This window comes from Rhinolophus ferrumequinum, chromosome 28, assembly GCF_004115265.2.
Source record: "Rhinolophus ferrumequinum isolate MPI-CBG mRhiFer1 chromosome 28, mRhiFer1_v1.p, whole genome shotgun sequence".
NCBI classification, from domain to species: Eukaryota; Metazoa; Chordata; class Mammalia; order Chiroptera; family Rhinolophidae; genus Rhinolophus; species Rhinolophus ferrumequinum.
Genome location: NC_046311.1, coordinates 13,945,989 through 13,964,824, shown reverse-complemented (window position 1 = coordinate 13,964,824; position 18,836 = coordinate 13,945,989). Strand labels below are relative to the sequence as shown.

The 18,836-nt window shown below is 45.0% G+C and overlaps 1 protein-coding gene across 1 annotated transcript in view; it reads left to right on the top strand.

Annotated features, from left to right (window-relative positions):
* TRPM1 (transient receptor potential cation channel subfamily M member 1) overlaps positions 1 to 18,836 on the top strand; it is a 48,807-nt gene that overhangs the window by 20,249 nt on the left and 9,722 nt on the right. The window contains exons 14-25 of the mRNA XM_033100092.1: positions 305 to 334; positions 3,667 to 3,959; positions 5,107 to 5,335; positions 6,392 to 6,514; positions 6,685 to 6,816; positions 9,058 to 9,186; positions 11,300 to 11,551; positions 12,623 to 12,797; positions 14,320 to 14,340; positions 15,057 to 15,201; positions 16,396 to 16,598; positions 17,228 to 17,360. Of these exons, the coding sequence (XP_032955983.1) occupies positions 305 to 334; positions 3,667 to 3,959; positions 5,107 to 5,335; positions 6,392 to 6,514; positions 6,685 to 6,816; positions 9,058 to 9,186; positions 11,300 to 11,551; positions 12,623 to 12,797; positions 14,320 to 14,340; positions 15,057 to 15,201; positions 16,396 to 16,598; positions 17,228 to 17,360 (1,865 nt within the window). The remainder of the gene's footprint in view (positions 1 to 304; positions 335 to 3,666; positions 3,960 to 5,106; positions 5,336 to 6,391; positions 6,515 to 6,684; positions 6,817 to 9,057; positions 9,187 to 11,299; positions 11,552 to 12,622; positions 12,798 to 14,319; positions 14,341 to 15,056; positions 15,202 to 16,395; positions 16,599 to 17,227; positions 17,361 to 18,836) is intronic.

Below are 18,836 nucleotides of genomic sequence, written 5' to 3'. Positions count from 1 at the left end.
CCGACTCAAATGTCAGCAATCCCAGGAAGCCCCCCCTCACCCCTCCCTTAGACCCCGGGGCTCTGTGTCTGCATTTCCGTGTGTGAACGTCTCTGGCTCTGCCTGGAATAAGGGTCAAGTGTCTGCACGTTTTTCTCAACTGACTGGGGCTGACAGAAGCAGAGTTTCCACGTTAAAGCAGTTCCTTTCTTTGGATATTGTCCTTCACTGTTAACGTGTCATTGTGCTTCCTATGTACCACTAATGTAACACTGACATTACTTAGCTGGCTCAATTGATCGTTTTCTCCCCTTCCCTTATGCAGCCGAAAGCTCTTAAGCTTCTGGGAGTGGAAGTAAGTAAATTCTGATTTCAATAGTTTTGTGGTATCTCGGTCAAATATATGTCGCCCTCTTCATTTGGTGTGTGTTTAACATAAATTGAATGAGTTTGTTCTCCATGAATAAGTCCACTACACTACACACCAAAATTTGCTTAGATGATTCAGTCAAATTACATTAAAGGACCACAGACATTTAAAAAAACGTTAGATGCTAGGCAATTCATTTTATAGAATTAGCAAAACCATGGTTTCAAAAGCAGACAAAAAAAGATTAAAGCAAAAAACCCAGAGAATACCACTTGAATACATAAAAATCGTTAAGGGACACCAAAAGAAATTCGATGGAATATTTTTAAAGGCATAAACAAGTAATTAAAGTCTTCTAAGAATGTGAATATAATTTAATGTTAGTGAGTCTTTAATATGTTGCCTCACAGCAGTAAGTCAAAGAAGAAAAACAGTCTGACGTGGTCATTTTTCAATAGACGCTAAAGAAGAATGAAAACATGTAAAATAGAGCTGCCACACAATCCAGCAATCCTACTCTTGGCACTAATTTGAAAAGATACACGTACCCCTCTTTTCACTGCAGCATCACTAGTAATAGCCAAGATATGGAAGCAACCTACATGTCCACCTACAGACGACTAGATAAAAAAAGATGTGCTGTGTATATATCATATATGTATATACATACGAAAGGTCGGACAATTAAATCGTGAACTTTCCACCGTGCACTTAACACAGTGGAAAGTTCGCAACCTTAATTATCCAACCTTTCATCATATATATATACATATATATATGTGTATGTGTGTGTATATATATATATATGTATGTATGTATAAAATACACAATTACGACAGACCTTTGGTGTGGTGGTACCATGATTGCTGGAGCTGTGGTCCTATAAGGGTTATGATATGTAGCTTTCCATAGTTTTCCATTCTCTCAAATTCTTTATGTCATGTAGGGTTTGTGTGTGGGTGGAGGGTTGGTAGAACTCACCTTTAAAAAAGCTTAGTGCCAGTGCTGTTTGGCGGAGCTATCTTTCACTACTTTTACAATAACTTTTATGAGTCAATTCAGGCATTCTATTTTTTAGAATCAACTTTGGTCATTTACACTTTGCTAGAAAATAATTTATTTCATCTAGGCCTTCAGGTTCATTGGTGTAAATTTTTACATAATATTCTAATTTTTCAATTTCCTCAATATCTTTCTTTAGTTGTATGCCATTTCTTGTTCCAATTTTTAAAAATTTATGTGATCTCTCTTTTTCTTAACCATACTTGCCCACGTATTTGATTGGTATTTTTCTCTTTTCAAGCAATTGTCTTCTGTTTTCTATTTTATTAACACCTGCTTTAATTTTTATTCCTTCCTTCCATATACTTTGTATAGAGTTACTGTATTTTTATTGATCCAATTTGAAAGTGAGGTTCACTCATTTTCAATCTTCCCTGTATTCCAATAAGTGCATTAAAGGTATAATTTTTTTTTCTCTGAGCATTGTTTTCACGGTATCCCACAGGTTTCGGTAAGTAGAACCTTCATTGCTGTTCATTTCCAAATATTTATAACTTCTCCTTTAATCCAAGAGTTATTTACAAGCATATTTAAAATTTTCCAGGTACAGACTTTTATTGTTGTCAACATTCTACTGCGTTGATTCCTAGGTAATTTTATTCTTGAATGTGGATTAACATGATTTCTGGAATTCACTGAGACAGAAAATCTCAAAGGAACTGGGGTTTCGTGCCTGGCTGATTTTTGTTAATGATTCACTTGTGTTGGAAACAAATGTGCATTCTCAGTTTGCTGGGTAGGATTCTTACACTTATCAGTCAGATCAAACTTGGTAATTACGTTATTCAGTTTGTTTCTCTACTTACTAATTTTTCTCAAGTTTATTTCTAAGTGAAGTGTGTGTGGGGAGTCTTACTATGATTGTGGATATGTCAGTCTCTCTTCATACTCCAGTTTGTATCTCCTGTTGGTTTTTGGGGTTGTTTCTCTTGTTCTTGTTGATTTGTGACAGTTCTTTGCATTTTAGAAAAATTAACCATTTTTATATTCTCTCTCTAGCTATCAAAGTTATTTTTAAGAGAATTTGCATACAATTAATATTTTAATAACATTCTATACTATTCAAAGGTAGGCTTAAAAGGGCTTCTGTTTCACAACATTTCATTAGCGCTTAGTGGGTTTTTATTTGATTTGATATGTTCTTGAAAATAAAACTATGTTTACTTTTAAATTTGGATGTTAATTTTTAACCTACGTAGAAGAACCTTCCCTAAAATTACCTTAAGTGTAGTTTTACTGCGACAAATTAGAAAATTAGAACAAAAAGATTTAAATGGGAGGCAAGATATCATAGTTTTAGTAGGAGTGTTATAACAACTCGTTAGGGGATTCTAAAATTGGGTCCGTCCTAAACAACATGTGGTAGGAATTGGGGAGCCCGATCCTCCACGCTCCAGCCACGCCAGCTGTGTCAATGTGGGCAACTTATCCAGTCTCTTAGCCACAATGTCCTCATCTGAGGAAGTGGAAGAAATTCACAGCCTCTCATAATAAGACTAAAAGTAGATAATTGATGGGGGAGCCAAAGAACAAATATTGCTTTTACTATTCCGTCGCGTACGGAAGGCTTAGCCTGGAATGGTCTAAGCCCACATGTTTCCATGCCGCTCCCGTGTTTCACCCCCGATTCTCCCAGTCGTACCCGCCTTTCTTTCAGATCTTGCTCCAATTTCAGACCATCCCTTGTAATCCCTTTAGGAAATGGGAAATGTTGACCTTCCATTTGTAGCACAGGCATGAAAGGACAAAGCTCATTCAGAATGAAACGTCTGCTTCCTTAAAAACATTGGCAGGGAAAACCAAGACATTTTTCTCTATCCCGTTTTACGTGCTTCCTGTTAGTCTCTGGTTTAACCATGTCTGGCAAACGAGAATTGATATTAGAAGACGTCCCTGAGGAAATAGCCTGTGGGCTTTCTCTCTCACCTGGTGCCATTTGTATTTACGTGTGTTTTTGTTGTTGTTTTAGTTTTGCAGTATCTCCTCGGGTTTTAAAGGCTTCTGGGAAGAAAAAACCCCCAGGGGTACAAGTTCTTCAAACAGTAGTTTGCATTTCAGTTCATTTAGCTGTAGAGGGTTTACTTATAACGTGCATCTTTTCCAAAGAATTAGTATACTGAGTGGAAACCACAGACGTACGTACGAGGTCTCTTTATTCCCTCTGACAGAAAGGTTTTCCTTTTCTCTACTCATCCTGAAACCCTTCATTGCACCTTGATGGCAGGACCGTGGAACAGGTGCTTTTCTACCCTCAGGACGACGACCCTCCGGCCAAAGGGAAGAAAAAGAAGAAGAAGAAGAAGGAGGAAGAGGTCGCCATCGACGTGGACGACCCTGCTGTGAGCCGCTTCCAGTACCCCTTCCACGAGCTGATGGTGTGGGCCGTGCTGATGAAGCGCCAGAAAATGGCAGTGTTCCTCTGGCAGCGCGGCGAGGAGAATATGGCCAAGGCCCTGGTGGCCTGCAAGCTCTACAAGGCCATGGCGCACGAGTCCTCTGAGAGCGAGCTGGTGGACGACATCTCCCAGGACCTGGACAACAACTCAAAGTCGGTGTCTAGAGGGGACTGGAGGACCAGGAGCCTCTTGCCCTGAGCGTGTGTCCCTTTGCGGGGAGGGATGGCAAATGTATTTCTCACTGCAGCGCAAGTCCATTTAAAGCCTGTTCCTAAATCGCTTTGTCCATCATGTCGGTATGTTCTCTTCTGTCTCTCTGAGGTGTTTCTGGACGCCGCTGTCTCTGCTTGCTGCCTTCTTGTGCGAACTACTGAAACGCAATCTTCATGCAAAGACAGTGAAACACATGTCCATAAGGAAACCCTCGGGGGTACAATTACCTTCACAGGCGTCTCAGTTTTCTCCCCCTTAGGTGGGACAGGACGGCTAGAGTGGGCTGGAGCTGAGTATTTCATTTCCCCCAGGCCCAGGAGGCTCTGATAAAACCCCAGTAGGTTAGGCTCTGGTGAAAACGGTCTCCTTTGGAGGCAGACCTTGTTAAGAGGATTGGGGTGTATTTCAAAATGGCACCTTCTCCTCTCCCCTGAGAACTCGGTGGCTCAGCCCCTAAGACTGGCCCCCTGCAGTTTTTAACTCTCAGCCTGTCCTCACTGAGTCTCCAGCAATTCATCACTTCTAGGTCAGGTTTCTTGCCCCGGGGCTGGTTCCCAAGGTTTGTGCTGGTGGGTTTCTATTCTTATGTTGTGGTTCCAATGGAACACACCAGTATGACCAGCACCCAGACCGTGAAACAGGGCCTCACCTGTCCCTGTTAGCCCTCCTGTGTCCCCTTTCAGTGTCTACCTGTCCCCTCCACAGAGAGCAGCTACTCTTCTGACTTCCAGTCACAAGGGGCTTTGCTTTCCTTTCTGTCTGCATTCCTGCGCTTTGAACACATGAGGGAAGGGACGTTGCCTTCTCATCTCTGTGTCCATGGGGCCTGAGGGGCGAATCGGGTCAATCTAAAGCTCCATTTGTAGCAAGAGCAGTCAGCCCTCCCCAGAACTGAGCATGGAGCCCCAGCCTTTCTCCCCTTGGGACAGGCCGAGGCCTCGCCTTTCTCCCCACGAACTTCCTGCTTGCGGAGAACTGGGAATCCCGGATTTCCCCGGCTCCATGATGTCCCTGTGGACACGTGTCTCTAACAAAGAGCATGTGGCCACTGTGGCTTCATCCCCAATTCCATTTCTTTCCCTGCAGAGACTTTGGGCAGCTGGCTGTGGAGTTGTTAGACCAATCCTATAAGCACGACGAGCAGATCGCCATGAAACTGCTCACCTATGAGCTGAAAAACTGGAGCAACTCGACCTGCCTCAAACTGGCCGTGGCCGCCAAACACCGGGACTTTATCGCCCACACGTGCAGCCAGATGCTGCTGACCGACATGTGGATGGGAAGGCTGCGGATGAGGAAGAACCCTGGCCTGAAGGTACGTGGGATGGATGCGCTGTCAGGCTGGCAAGGACGACCCAGGGACAGGTGATACCCGTGAGCTCTCACTCCGCCTGGCTGGGCTCAGCATGGCCTGTGAAGTATTTCATTTACTCCTCTAAACAACCCCGTGGGGGAGATGCCGTGACAGTCCTTGTCTTGCAGATAGGGAACCTGAAAATTTGAGATTAAGTAACTTGCCTGGGGTCTGAATTAGGAAGGTGTGGGTCCCAGACCTGGATCCTGGTGGCTGAACCCAGAGCTTGACCTAACCAGCGTGCCTGGCTTACAGAGCTCGGCAACCTCCCTGATAAAAATGCCAGGGTTTCCATCTGTGAGCCAGAGTAGTCTTTTGCCATCCAGACCGAGCCCAATTCACCCCTTCTTTGGCAAGTCACATTTGTCTTCCAACTCTTGGTCCACGTATTCACATTTACGTGTAAGTGATTTCTATATAAAATATTTTTGGCCTACTTCACAGGAAGTATTTGTATATGTTAATTATTTTTATTTACTATATTTTAAGTTAAATATAATAATTTTAAGTTAAATATAATAATTTTTTAAGTTAAATATATTTTAAGTTAAATATAATAATTTACTATATTATCATATTTTAACTTAAATATAATAATATAGTAAATAAAATTAATTTTATTATATTTTAATTTAATTTTGTTATATTTTAATTTATATTATTATATTTTATTTACTCTATTATACTTTAATTTACTATATTATTACATTGAATTTTAATTGCCTGTTTTGAAACTTAAGGTAAGATCTCTGCTTTTTAAGTCAGGATTCCACACAATACTACCTGCTGTTCATCTAAAAAAATTGGGTGAATGTTCTTAGATGTTTCACTGCCTGCAATTCTGCCAATGCACCAAACCAAATAAGCCACAGAACACTGAGCGGAGATAAACTTATTCCAGGACTGCTAGGTTACTGAGTCTCGTTGAAGGTTATAATTTTAAAATTTTACCTATACTGGAAAAAGTTTGGGAACTGACACAGCTTAAAAATCCATTTTTTTCCTCACCATCCATAGGTTATAATGGGGATTCTTCTTCCCCCCACCATCTTGCTTTTGGAATTTCGCACATATGATGACTTGTCATATCAAACATCCAAGGAAAATGAAGACGGCAAAGAAAAAGAAGAGGAGACCATGGTCAGTGATGCCTTTGAGCGTCCAAGTCGCAATTGCTCTCATTTTCAGAACTGTGGAGATTTCTCTCACCACGAATTTGGAAAGCTCAGTCTTTGGGGAAATGTTTGTAATTCTTTTCCAAAGTGCCCACTGAGCAACGTCCTTCCCGTGTGCTGTGCTCTGTTTCCCAGGACGCGAATGCAGATGACGGCTCCAGGAAGGGGGACGAGGAAAATGAGCACAAAAAGCAAAGGAGCATCCCCATTGGGACGAAGATCTGTGCATTCTATAACGCTCCCATTGTCAAGTTCTGGTTTTACACAGTAAGGCGTCCCCCTCAGCGTGTGCCACTCAGCCTGTTTTGAACAGTTAGATATGTTAGAATCGAGAAAAAGGTCAAGGCCAGAGGAGACTAAACTTCAGGTGGGGAGCATCCAATAGACCATACAGATGTCGTATTATAAAATGGTACCCAACTTTACATAATGTTATTACATTATGAAATTTACATAACGTTATCAACCAATGTTAGCCCCATAAATTTAATTTAGCAAAAAAAGAAAGAAAAATGTCAAGGCCTTTAAAAAGTGTTTAAAATTCACTGAATTAAAATGAATTGTGAAAACAAAACGGTCCCACCTAATTCAGACCTTCACCTAAAACTGGCTCTAGATATGCTGTTATGTAATTATATCAATGCAGGCTGTGGCCATCCTAGTCCCCAATACACCATTCTATAAAGCAAAGTAGTCATATTCTACTTGCTCAAGATGAAGAATTGTTTAAATGCCTTTAGCAATACAAACTTAGGAAAATATAATTTTACTTAAATGAAGACGACAAGTGATTGAAAAACTGAACCCACAGATGCCATTTGTCATGAACTGGAGTTACTAAGAGCGTGGTTGAATCCAGATCACAACCTTCTAGGACAGGGGAGCAAACCAAGGCCACACGCTACCCTCCAGCCCCCTTTGGCCACAGTCTGGACAGCCCCAGGATTGCAGCCTTACACCTGCTGGGACTTCCCAGATGGGCCAGAAAAGAGGAAGCAAGGCAGATTGGAAGGCCCTGGGGGAAACTGGCCCAGCTGCAGACAGTCCCCACCGGGGGCGGAGGCACAGCTCTGGGGAACTGCACCTGGGGGGCTGCGCCTGGGGGGCTGCACCCGGGAGGCTTCAGAGGACTCAGGCCAGTGGCGGGCAGGGACACACAACCTTCTGATAGCCACCACAGGTGATGTGGCCAAAGCCACCCCACCCATGTTTCTGGCCAGAACCAGCTGAGGACCAGGGAGGCCAGTGCAGGAGGGTTCAGCATCCCTGTGGCTGCAGAGGGCGGGGCCAGCCGCCGCCTGTGGGTGTGTGTGGGGGAGGGCAACGTGGTACAGCTTCCCGGGGACTCTGACGCAACCCAAGTTGGAGAAGTCTGGCTCTAATCCTCTCGCAGAGTAGATCGTGGATACAAGGATTTTACCTGTATCCTATCAAGCTCATACAATCAGGAGGAGGAATGTTCAACAACAACAAAAAAGACAGCTGCCTCACAAACACACCACTGCTAGCACTCACCCACCCCCAAGACGGCAGAAGGGGCCTGTGCCAGAGAGGGGCCCTGAAACGAGACATTCGTCAGCTTCACGCCTCCAACAACCCACTTCAGACGACCTCCGTCCATCGCACACCTCACTCCCATACACCCTGCCTGATCTTGGCCACATAGATGGGGACCCCTGTGGGCCCACCATATCACAGACCTGTTAATGCCACCGGGGGGCTCCAGACAGCCATGTGTGCCAGGCAGACGACTAACTCGTCGTCCTCCCCTCTCACCCCCCACGCCCATCAGTAGTGGAAAGACGCAAGAGGGAAACTTGGGAGACAGGGAGGAGTGAGCAACATTCCCCATTTCTAGGAATGGAAGAGACACACCAGTCGGCCATGAAAAGTTTCCCTGTTTGTCATGATTTGGGGGAAGCTTCACAGTTTCCCCAAGAGGCGGGCAGGAGCAACAGCTACACCGTCAGTTAGGAAAGGAAATGTCAGCGCCCACATCGTGCTCAAAGTACAGAATGCCTTCAACCTGCCTCGAGGTTCTGTCTGCACTGAGGTGGCTGGAAGGGTTCCTGTAGATGAGTCAGTCCAGCTGGAAATGAAAATGCCGCCAGATGGGAGGGGGTTGGGAGGGTGGGTGAGAAAAGGGAAGGGATTAAGAAGTACAAATTGGCAGTTACAAAACAGTACAGCACAGGGAATATGGTCCGTAACATGGTACTAACTATGCACGGTGCCAGGTGGGGACAAAACTAACTGGGGGGCGTGCACTGTGTACATTATACAAACGTCTAACCACGACGCTGTACACCTGAAACTAACGGAAAATAATATTGAATGTCAATTGTAATTGAAAAACAAAAACAATTTAAAAAGACAAAGTAAAAAAAAAAAAAAGACAAAAGAAAATTGGTTTTAGCAGATGCATCACCCTGAAACTCGGGTTCCAAAACTTGTTTCCAGCGCGTGTCGCCTCTCTGTAAACACTGCTCACGGCTCTCCCGTTTCCAGATATCGTACTTGGCGTACCTGCTGCTGTTCAACTACATCATCCTCGTGCGCATGGACCGCTGGCCCTGTCTCCAGGAGTGGATCGTCATCTCCTACATCGTGACCCTGGCGTTAGAGAAAATACGAGAGGCGAGTGGTCCCCGGATCTGTCCCAGCCCCACTGCCCAGCTCCCATAGCGCCTCCTAGTGCAAACGTCATGCCGATCAGGGGGCCATGGGACTTGCCTTTTGAGGGAAAGTTTATCCCATTCCCTTGCTTGAGATTTACATGCCTTCTGCGTCCAAGTGAATTCAAACTTGCAAACCAGAACACGAGGCAAAATAAATGAAGTTTCATAATAAAAATGGGTCTGGGTGCCTATAAAAGTGATACTGAGTGCTTCCAGGCACCTGGGAGAAACCAGTTACTACAACTGGGTACAGATTTTGGCTCAGTTTCTGGGAGCTGAAACTAGAAACAGAGAGATACCAGAGGTGACCTTTACCCTGTAACTTTGGATTCTGAACCAACCACACTGTCTGTGCTAAGGTGGGGATTCTCTGCTGGTTATTAAAGAAGGTTCCCAGGAGAATTTGGGAGGGAGCGAGGGGGCCAGGCCGCAGAGGGGCTGAGCAAGCTGTGATTTTGGTGGAAACTGTCCCTGACCTCATCCTGCAGGGGACTCTGAGTGGCGGGGACACTGGCGGCTGTGCACCCTGAGAGAAGGGAGAATTTGTTCCCACATCAGCCAGTTACTGGCACGTGGGGAAAAGCGGCTCCCACTGCAGCAGATGGGGGCACACCCTCCTGAAAGCATCATGGCATGTGGGCAGGCCACTACTAGAGCGTCTGCTGCGAACAGAGGGAACGAGATGTTCAACGAAGGGTTGAAGAAGGGCAGACACGGCTCATACAGGACTCCAATCACAGAGGACTAAAAATTAACATGTAACTCCGACAGGGCAGCCTCTGCAGGCAGCAGAGGGACGATGGGCCAGGTACTTTCCGTTTTAATACCATCTGCGAGTTTTAAGTCACTAGAGTCGTCTGAAGAGCAAGTTTTCTACAAGAAGCAAGAAAAGAACAGAAAATGCACGCCGCAGGACTGCACATTCTTTCTCCAACTGATAAAGAACCAACACTAGTGTTTTGCAAGTATTATTGACCATTTCGCTGAACTGAAAAAAATGACTGTCAACTTCTTCCGGGTAGAGTGAGTTAGATGCCGTCTGCCTGCTGAGAGTCTGAGAAAGCAAGAGGGCCAGATGCAGACGTTTATGCCGCCTCTCCTCCTCCTCCTAATCCTCTCCCTTTCTAGTCGGGCTTCATTCACCTCTGCAGACGGTACAGCTGACTGCCCAGGTGGCCTGCCTCGCCACCTCTGTACCACATGACCTTGCCAAGTGCCCGCTCTGCGCTCAGACCCTGTTCTGGATGCCAGGAGCTGACCCTCTAGTTACAGAACAGACGGGAGATGTCGGCCAGGGTGCAGGGTTGTTAAACTGTTAAGTCCCTTCTGTGTTGGCCAGTAAGTAGCCACCACCTCATCCTACCCTTGGGGTCCCTGGGACTTACCCAGAGTCTCCAACACTAAAGACGTGCCACCTGGCACAGCAAGCGCCCCCACCCCCATTTCACATCATAGCTACGTCCATGGGGCCCCCTGTGTGTGCCTGTCTGTGCTGATTGTTAAATACTTTCAATTCTACTCTGAAGAAGGGTTGATTTTCAATCAGTGGCGATTTTTGAAGGGTAGTAGCTCAAGTAGGAGAAACTCAAGTTTAACTGTCCCCTGCCTTCTCATACCTAAATTGCGAAGGAATTTCGGCACATAAACAGAAATAAAGTAATTTGACTCTCTCCCAGCCCGAGTCGGCCATCTCCCCTGGGGATTTCCCTTCATGGGACCACACGGGTACATCTCTGCTCCAGAGTTTTCCTCCAGGAACGTTTGCTGACAGGCACATGTCCAGAGAATTAGAGACGAAACCAAGAGGCAGCTGCTTTAATTACAGCCAGAGGACATAATGTAGATGGAATTTGCTGAGAGCTTGTGAAACACTGACTCTAGGAATACAGAGGATTCCGTGGAATTTCCCTTTCTAGATATTTTTCTCTGCCTGAGAAGACTGGTGTTTAGAGGTCCCAGCAGGAAAGGGAGCCAGATGGCCTGGAACGGCCCACTGTCCTCTGCCTGAGGTTCTAAGAACAGGGTTCCGAGTGAGCACTCCCTGTTCACTGTTCCTTGGCGTTTGTTTTCAGATCCTCATGTCAGAGCCGGGCAAGCTCAGCCAGAAGGTCAAAGTCTGGCTGCAGGAGTACTGGAACATCACGGACCTGGTGGCCATCTCCACATTCATGGTGGGAGCGGTCCTCCGCCTGCAGAAGCAGCCGTACATGGGTTATGGCCGCGTGATGTATTGTGTGGACATCATCTTCTGGTACATCCGGGTCTTAGACATCTTTGGTGTCAACAAGTACCTGGGGCCCTACGTGATGATGATTGGAAAGATGGTTAGTGCTGACTCCTCGTGGGTAACTAGACTCGCCGCGGCCGCGACTGGTTAGGGTGTGAGACGGGGCTTGGGCGTGGCTGCGCTGGGTTTCATGTGGTCTTTCCTTTGCACTTGGTTTGTTCCAGGAAATGGTTTTTGCTTTAAGATACATAGCTCTCCTACACTTTAATAACTTTATAAAATCCAGCGGACAAATACGAGTCAAGGGCCTACTGTGGACGGACACACACACACACACACACACACACACGGCAATAACCTAACCGGTAACCTTCTAACTTGTAGTGGAAGCCAGAGACGAAGGGGCCCAGGTCATTCCCCCCACCCCACCTGAATTCTAGACAGTCTTCAGTGCACGGGCTCTGGCCTGGAGTGGACACGGGCAATTTGTGTGATGAGGTCCAGACGAATCCTTGGCGGCATTGCCTTCAGAACAGTTCATAGACTATGAACTGAAAATGAACCAGTAGGTCACCCTGACATCACCTAAAATAGCTTTCGCATTTGGACTGGCCCCAGAAGAAAGTCTACGAGACTTAGAGGGCAAGTGGCTTTGAGGAAAGGATGTGTGGTTCAGCTTATGCTGGCAAGGGCTCTCTTCTTCAGGGACGTCCCAAATTAGGAATTATCCTCATGTGGTATCCACAGTAACCAGAGCATTGCTCATTGAAACCACTCAGCATTTGTATAACGAAACACCAGCGTGGACTCCCAATTCATTATCTTGTTAATCTCCTTAGCTAGCTCCTCTTTTTACTGCTGAGTTTTCCTTACAAATTCCCATAATTCTTCTCTTTTTCCATTTGCAGTTGTAGTTACAAGAAGAGTGTTTATGGGCAACAATAGAGGAGAAGCAAGAAGGACTGAGAGCAGGAGATGAGGGTAGCAATGTTCTAGAATAGACGCGTGCATTGCACGGAGCAGAAAAGCTCGTCGCCCTGGATGGAATGGGGAGCAAGGGAAGGGGCTTCTTCATCCTGATGAAGTCTTCGGGGAGAGAAACGTAACGAACCGTGTGAACTTGGCTCATGAGTTAAGCCACTAAGAGACGCATTTTCTTTCCCCTCAGATGATTGACATGCTGTATTTTGTGGTCATCATGCTGGTTGTGCTGATGAGTTTCGGGGTGGCCCGTCAGGCCATTCTGCACCCGGACGAGGAGCCTTCCTGGAGACTGGCCCGAAACATCTTCTACATGCCCTACTGGATGATCTACGGCGAGGTGTTTGCAGACCAGACAGACCGTAAGAATAGACTTCATAGTAAGAGTCTGTTCCCTGCTTCTCAGGCAGATGATCAGGTCTGAGTCAACGGAAGGGCATGTGTTCATTTCGGAATAAAGTAGTTTTTATTCTGCCATGGGCATCAAATTATTTTATGGAGAAACAGGTTATGAAGTGTAGATTTTTGAGACATCTGTCATTGTTTCTACTCTAAAAGCCATTAACTGGAATTCGGAGTCTCACGTCCCTTTAGCTGGACCCGGTGAACATGCTAACACGAGAATGTGGGTCCAGTGCCAATATCCCAATTTTTCGTCAGCCTGATCTCTTTCTGCCTCAAGACAGAGCTGGTGGTGTTATTCTAGTAGAATGACAGTGAGCGTGCCAGGGTGACTAGTGCCTCATGTCATCTGCTGCTTCAAGCCACCAAAGGCCATTTTCCATACAGCTATCAATTTCCTCTTCATGACTGGAGCGCTGTTTTTATTTTTTTCCAAATTATCAGCAATACTCTGAATGTTAGCAGAGGAAATGAGCTGCAATCCTGCATGGATTTCTGGGGAATATAGGCCTCCCTAGTCTGAGCTGGTAGGTCACCGCATGTCGTGTGTTGTAGGGAAGCGAAGCTCAAATGTTCTTAGAGCTGTTTCACGCCAGTGAACGAGGCTGTGCATCCCCGTTTGCACGTCAGCACTAATATTTCCACTTGCACTTCTGAGCCATCATAAAACGTCAGGTTCAATAGCCTGTCTGCTGCTTCTAATGACCTGCCTTTTGGGGAAAGGTTTTGAACGTCCTCCCCTGGTATGAGATGCGGAGCTGTCAGTATCTCAAGGTGAGACTGGGAACAAGTGCCTTCCATCTAGCTTTTATAACACGTTAGTATCACGAGTATCTCAACGTCGATTATTGAACGTGTTTGCAGTGTGGTAAGCCAGAACATAAAACTCTAAGAATATTAGAGACTATTAACTAGGTAAACATGCATAAATGCTAAAAGACCCCGGGATCCAGATATACGTTGTAACATTTTTACAGGTAACTTTTTCTTTTTTCTTTTTTTTATTAAATTGGTTAATGAAAGAAAATAGAGGTAAACTTGAGGCTAAACCATTTTCAGTAACACCGTTAATGTAGGTTTTCAATTCTAGACTTATTATTACATAATAATTTTGTATTTATTTGTGCTGGGCTATAGGGAATGTCTGATTGGTTAATCTGTACTTAAAATGATCATCTGCCAGTAGTCGCGTGTTTTTTTCACAGTATTTTAAAACACTGAGCTTTTGCTATTGCTGATAACGTGGTAAAATAAAGATGCTGGAAATATACACATATACATTTCCCTGAATCGATGATTACAATTCTTCTCAATAGATCAGTGTTTGCGAGTGTGAATCTGTAATCCCCAAGCTTGAATACTTTGCATTTCTTGTGTTGTTCATCATGTGTTTTCCTTTTCTCTCAATTGTCTTCTTATTTTGTTTCCTGCTTTCCTGCCACAATTAAAAAAATAAAACCCTGCTTTCCCATCGCTTTCCAGTCTACGCCATGGAAATCAATCGTAAGTTTACATGGGACTGATGACTGTAGTTCAGGAAATGTGTGTATTAATCACTTCCTTAGCTAACTACCGATTGTCTTTTACTAGTTGCAAATATTACTCTTGTTTTCTGGTGTCAAGACTTTTTAAAACTGTTAGTAAGAAAGACGCAGACTATAAATTTATGGAGATAACTTCACTAATCACTGTTGAGATCGTCCTATCTCTTCCCTCAGGAAATAGGTCTCATCTGATCGAACTGGCATTCCAAATGAGCAGAGAAAAGATTCTTTTCCAAACATGACACCAGAACAGCTAATTAACAGATTTGGAGGGAGAGGGATCCTTACCTCCAACCCCATAACAAAATTATTTTCAGAGTAAATTATGAGTGAAACCAAGGCGACATAAGCTAATGTTAAATAATTAGAAGACACAATAGCTTTCTAATGGATAATAGTAAAGAAAGAAACCATAAAGATAGATTTATCCGCTTAAAAATGAACACAATAAAGAAATGGGGAAAATGTTTACAAATAGATAAGTTAAGAATGACTATTTCTGTGTGCAAAAAGGAATTTCTTATCGTCTTTGTATGAGCTGATATTTTTCACATGGATAATGATTGCCTATGAAATCAGAAAAGAAGAAGTAATGGGACATATAATAACATTGGCAAGCTATTTATTTCATTCTAGATAAAAAGCAAGCCCCCAAAAGACCAACTTCTGTTTCAGCTCCTTGTGGTGACAACCAGTATGACGAGGAAGGCAAGCGGCTGCCCCCGTGTATCCCGGGCGCCTGGCTGGCCCCCGCCATCATGGCATGCTATCTACTGGTGGCCAACATACTACTGGTGAATTTGCTCATCGCAGTTTTCAAGTACGTGTCTCGGTTGACGATTGTCAGTTTCTCATTTGTTACTTTCCGTATTCTCCATACTGCCATGTATTTACACCGAATTTCACTAGGGCTTTTAAATGAGTAGAATTTTTGCAGTCTTTTTTTTTCGGTCAACTGTTATAAGCCTTAATGTAGTCATAAAGCAAGAGTTGATTTTAAATACATTTAAATTTCATCTGGGTTGGTATTTAACACATTAGCGTATATTTTAATCTAATGAAAATATTTTCTTCCATGAAAGTCTCCTAAGATAGAGAAGATTTGATCCAGTTCTGCCTTTCATTATCAGAAGCACACAAAGCAATGTTGACATCCTAAGCTGTGACAACTATTGTAACATTATATAAAATATTTCCTTATCATTTATAGGATAGAAAATAAAGTGGCCTAGGGAAAAATGGCCCAAATTAAAAATCAAGCTTCTTATAAAACTCGCCCATTTCAGCATGATGTGTCGAGTACGTGACCATGCTTAACAAATGTTGAAAAAATTATTTTAGCTTCTCAGATGAAAAATATGAGGGAAAAATCCTTCACAGTAGTATAGACTCCTGGAGCTGACTAGGGCACTGGAGGGAATCTGGTTCAAACTCCAGGCTTGAGAGACGGGGACGTGAAGGTTATGAGAGGTTAACTGGCTTTTCTAAGGTCCCCACGTCTGTCGGCAGACAACATGCTTGATCTGGATTTCCAATTTCTATCAATTGTGCCCTGACTACCTCCCATTGGAAACTAAAAGAAGACAAAGATGGACCCTACCCAACATCCAAAGTAATGCACTCAATCGAATAAGTTCAATAAGTAATTCACTTACCAAAGATAGTCACCTAGTGGTTTGACTGAAATAGAAGCGGAAATACTTCAAAACACTTAGTGGAATGGCTCACACATTTAGATACAATTTCCTAGCATGAGTGCATACTGCAGTGTGCATGTAGTAGAAAGCAGTAGGTAGCAACTTCAGTACACTTAATTATGTATATGAGCGAAATGTCCTTGAGTGTAGGGAGTCCACCCTGACAGATAAACTCCTAGGGTGACCTAGGAGTCAGTATTAACTGGCACGAAAAGACCACGTCGTTGTATCTTTTCATTTCAGTGGGAGTAACTGCTTGCTCTGGGACACCACAACAAAAAGGACTAGAACTAACTAGAAATGTACTCTTTTTAAAGCAATACCTTTTTTGAAGTGAAGTCAATATCCAACCAAGTGTGGAAATTCCAGCGGTATCAGCTGATTATGACATTTCATGACCGGCCAGTCCTACCCCCACCAATGATCATTTTAAGCCACATCTATATAATCATCATGCGTCTCAGTGGCCGCTGCAGGAAGAAAAGAGAAGGGGACCAAGACGAACAGGACCGTGGATTGAGTACGTGCACGATCTTTTCATTTCTATCTTGGGCTAATTTCAAGAGTGTTCCAACGGGTCACCCTCATAGAAATCTCATTAAACTACTTAAATGTGTGAAAACATAACATTAATAGCCCAACTGCTATTCTTTGCAGGATGCTTCTCTTGTTGGGTTAATTTTATTCTAGTTTTGTTAATTTATTAGTCATTATTTTTACTGAAAGCCCGCTCATGAACAATTGATAAACTGAGAGAGTTCTTGAAAATTACTCTTCTATATTTATGAATTCCGTGTTCCTTTCAAACGTTTTAATTTCTTGAATGTAAAGATGATGGAAAAATAGTGCTCACGTGTGACTCGATCCGCAGAATACACACAAGTTTCCAGAAAAATAGTATTTAGTTTCACTTTCCGAATAGCCATAATTTTGTTTTTTGTGTTAAGAAGTTAGCCACGGTGCTCCAGCAGGAAGCTGACTGCTGCAGCCTCTCTCCGTGTGACAGACGCCTGGGGCAGGCAGCAAACTGTCTCCACGTGACAGAGAAGGGGCTTTAATGGCGGCTGGGTGGGGGAGCGCACAGTGGTGCCAGGTGGCGTCGGGCACCTTCTCACGCCAGCTCCCCCCCCAACCCCCCCCCCCCCACAGAGCTGTTTCTCAGCGAGGAGGAGCTGAAGAGGCTGCACGAGTTTGAGGAGCAGTGCGTGCAGGAGCACTTCCAGGAGAAGGAGGACGAACAGCGGGCATCCAGCGACCAGCGCATCCGCGTCACCTGCGACAGGTGTGCCCAGTGCGTCGCCAGCTCGGGGCCAGGGTGTGCGGGCTCCTGGCCCCACTCTGAGGGGGTGTCCAAGTTCCTTTACGCATGCACTGCCAGTCCTCTTGTTTATTCATCCTTTGGGGTTTTGCATGTTTGCTCCCAGAATAATGTGAAAGTTCCGAGGTGATGGTTGTATGTTGTGTATAGAAGAGAATGATAGCATGTATCACAAATAATCCAGGCCAAGAACAAACCAGACCAGGCAAGACCAGAACAGACCAAGCCAGACCAGGCTAGGCCAGACCAGGACCAGACCAGGCCAGACCAGATCAGGCCAGACCAGGACAGATCAGGACCAGACCAGGCCAGATCAGGCCAGACCAGACCAGACCAGGCTAGGCCAGACCAGGACTAGACCAGACCAGACCAGATCAGGCCAGACCAGACCAGGCTAGGCCAGACCAGGACCAGACCAGACCAGACCAGACCAGGCCAGACCAGACCACGCCAGGCCATACCAAATCAGACCACACCAAACCAAACCAAACCAGATGAAACCAACCCCAAAAAACCTTGCCTGTGCCTGCCCACCCCCAAAGTGGGGGCTTTTGCCACCGTACCCTAATTAATGGGGAGAACAGGCTGTGTGACTGCTCCCGGAGCCATCTTTCTCCCTGCTGTTGCCATGTTGTCCCCGTTGCCAAGGGCGGTACCCCCGGGGCCTGACCTCCTCCTCCTGCCTTACCGTCTTGTTGTTCCTTCCCAGCCTCACAGAGCAGAGGTAAAGGCTCCCTCCCATGAGACCAGGACACGCAGGAGGAGCAGAGGTGTCTGTCGCCCATGAGGGCGGGACCTTCTAAACTAGGGCTGGGTCTGATTTCAGACACGGTTACAACCTGGGTCCCAGCAGAAGCAGCATCGTCCATGTGAGTGTTTAGTACGTGCAGGATGAGTAAATGCGTGCGGGTGTGATCAGTGAATGAGCAAATGAAGGCGGGTCCCAGAAAGGGTGACGCTGTCCAGACTTTACAGGATCACTCTTCCTGCAGTTGGCAAGGAGCAACCAGCAGAGGGTAGGCAGGAAGAATGAACTTGCAGCATCCACATTATTTTGTTCACACAATTTTTGAGACTCTTTATCGCTTCATAAAAGCAATTTGAGCTTGTTAAGGATCGTGGTGATTGATAAAACTTTGGTCCAAAGAGTTGCACTAATAGTGTTGGTGGAAGGGTCAGCATGGAGAGGGCGACATCCTGAGAGGTTCTAGGTCATTATAATAGCCCTGAGTACTCAGGATTAAAGGTTCCTGATACAGATACACAGGCCTATTGATAAATATAAAATCATGGTAGGACTTCAAAAGAACATTTCAGCACACAGTTCCCCATCAGGGGCCCAACAGTTACAACAGAAGTCACGATAAGCCTTGAAGTCTCTCTGGTGCACACTGAAGCCAGTGACTCTGCCCCAGCCCACAGGAGGGAGATGCCCTGGCA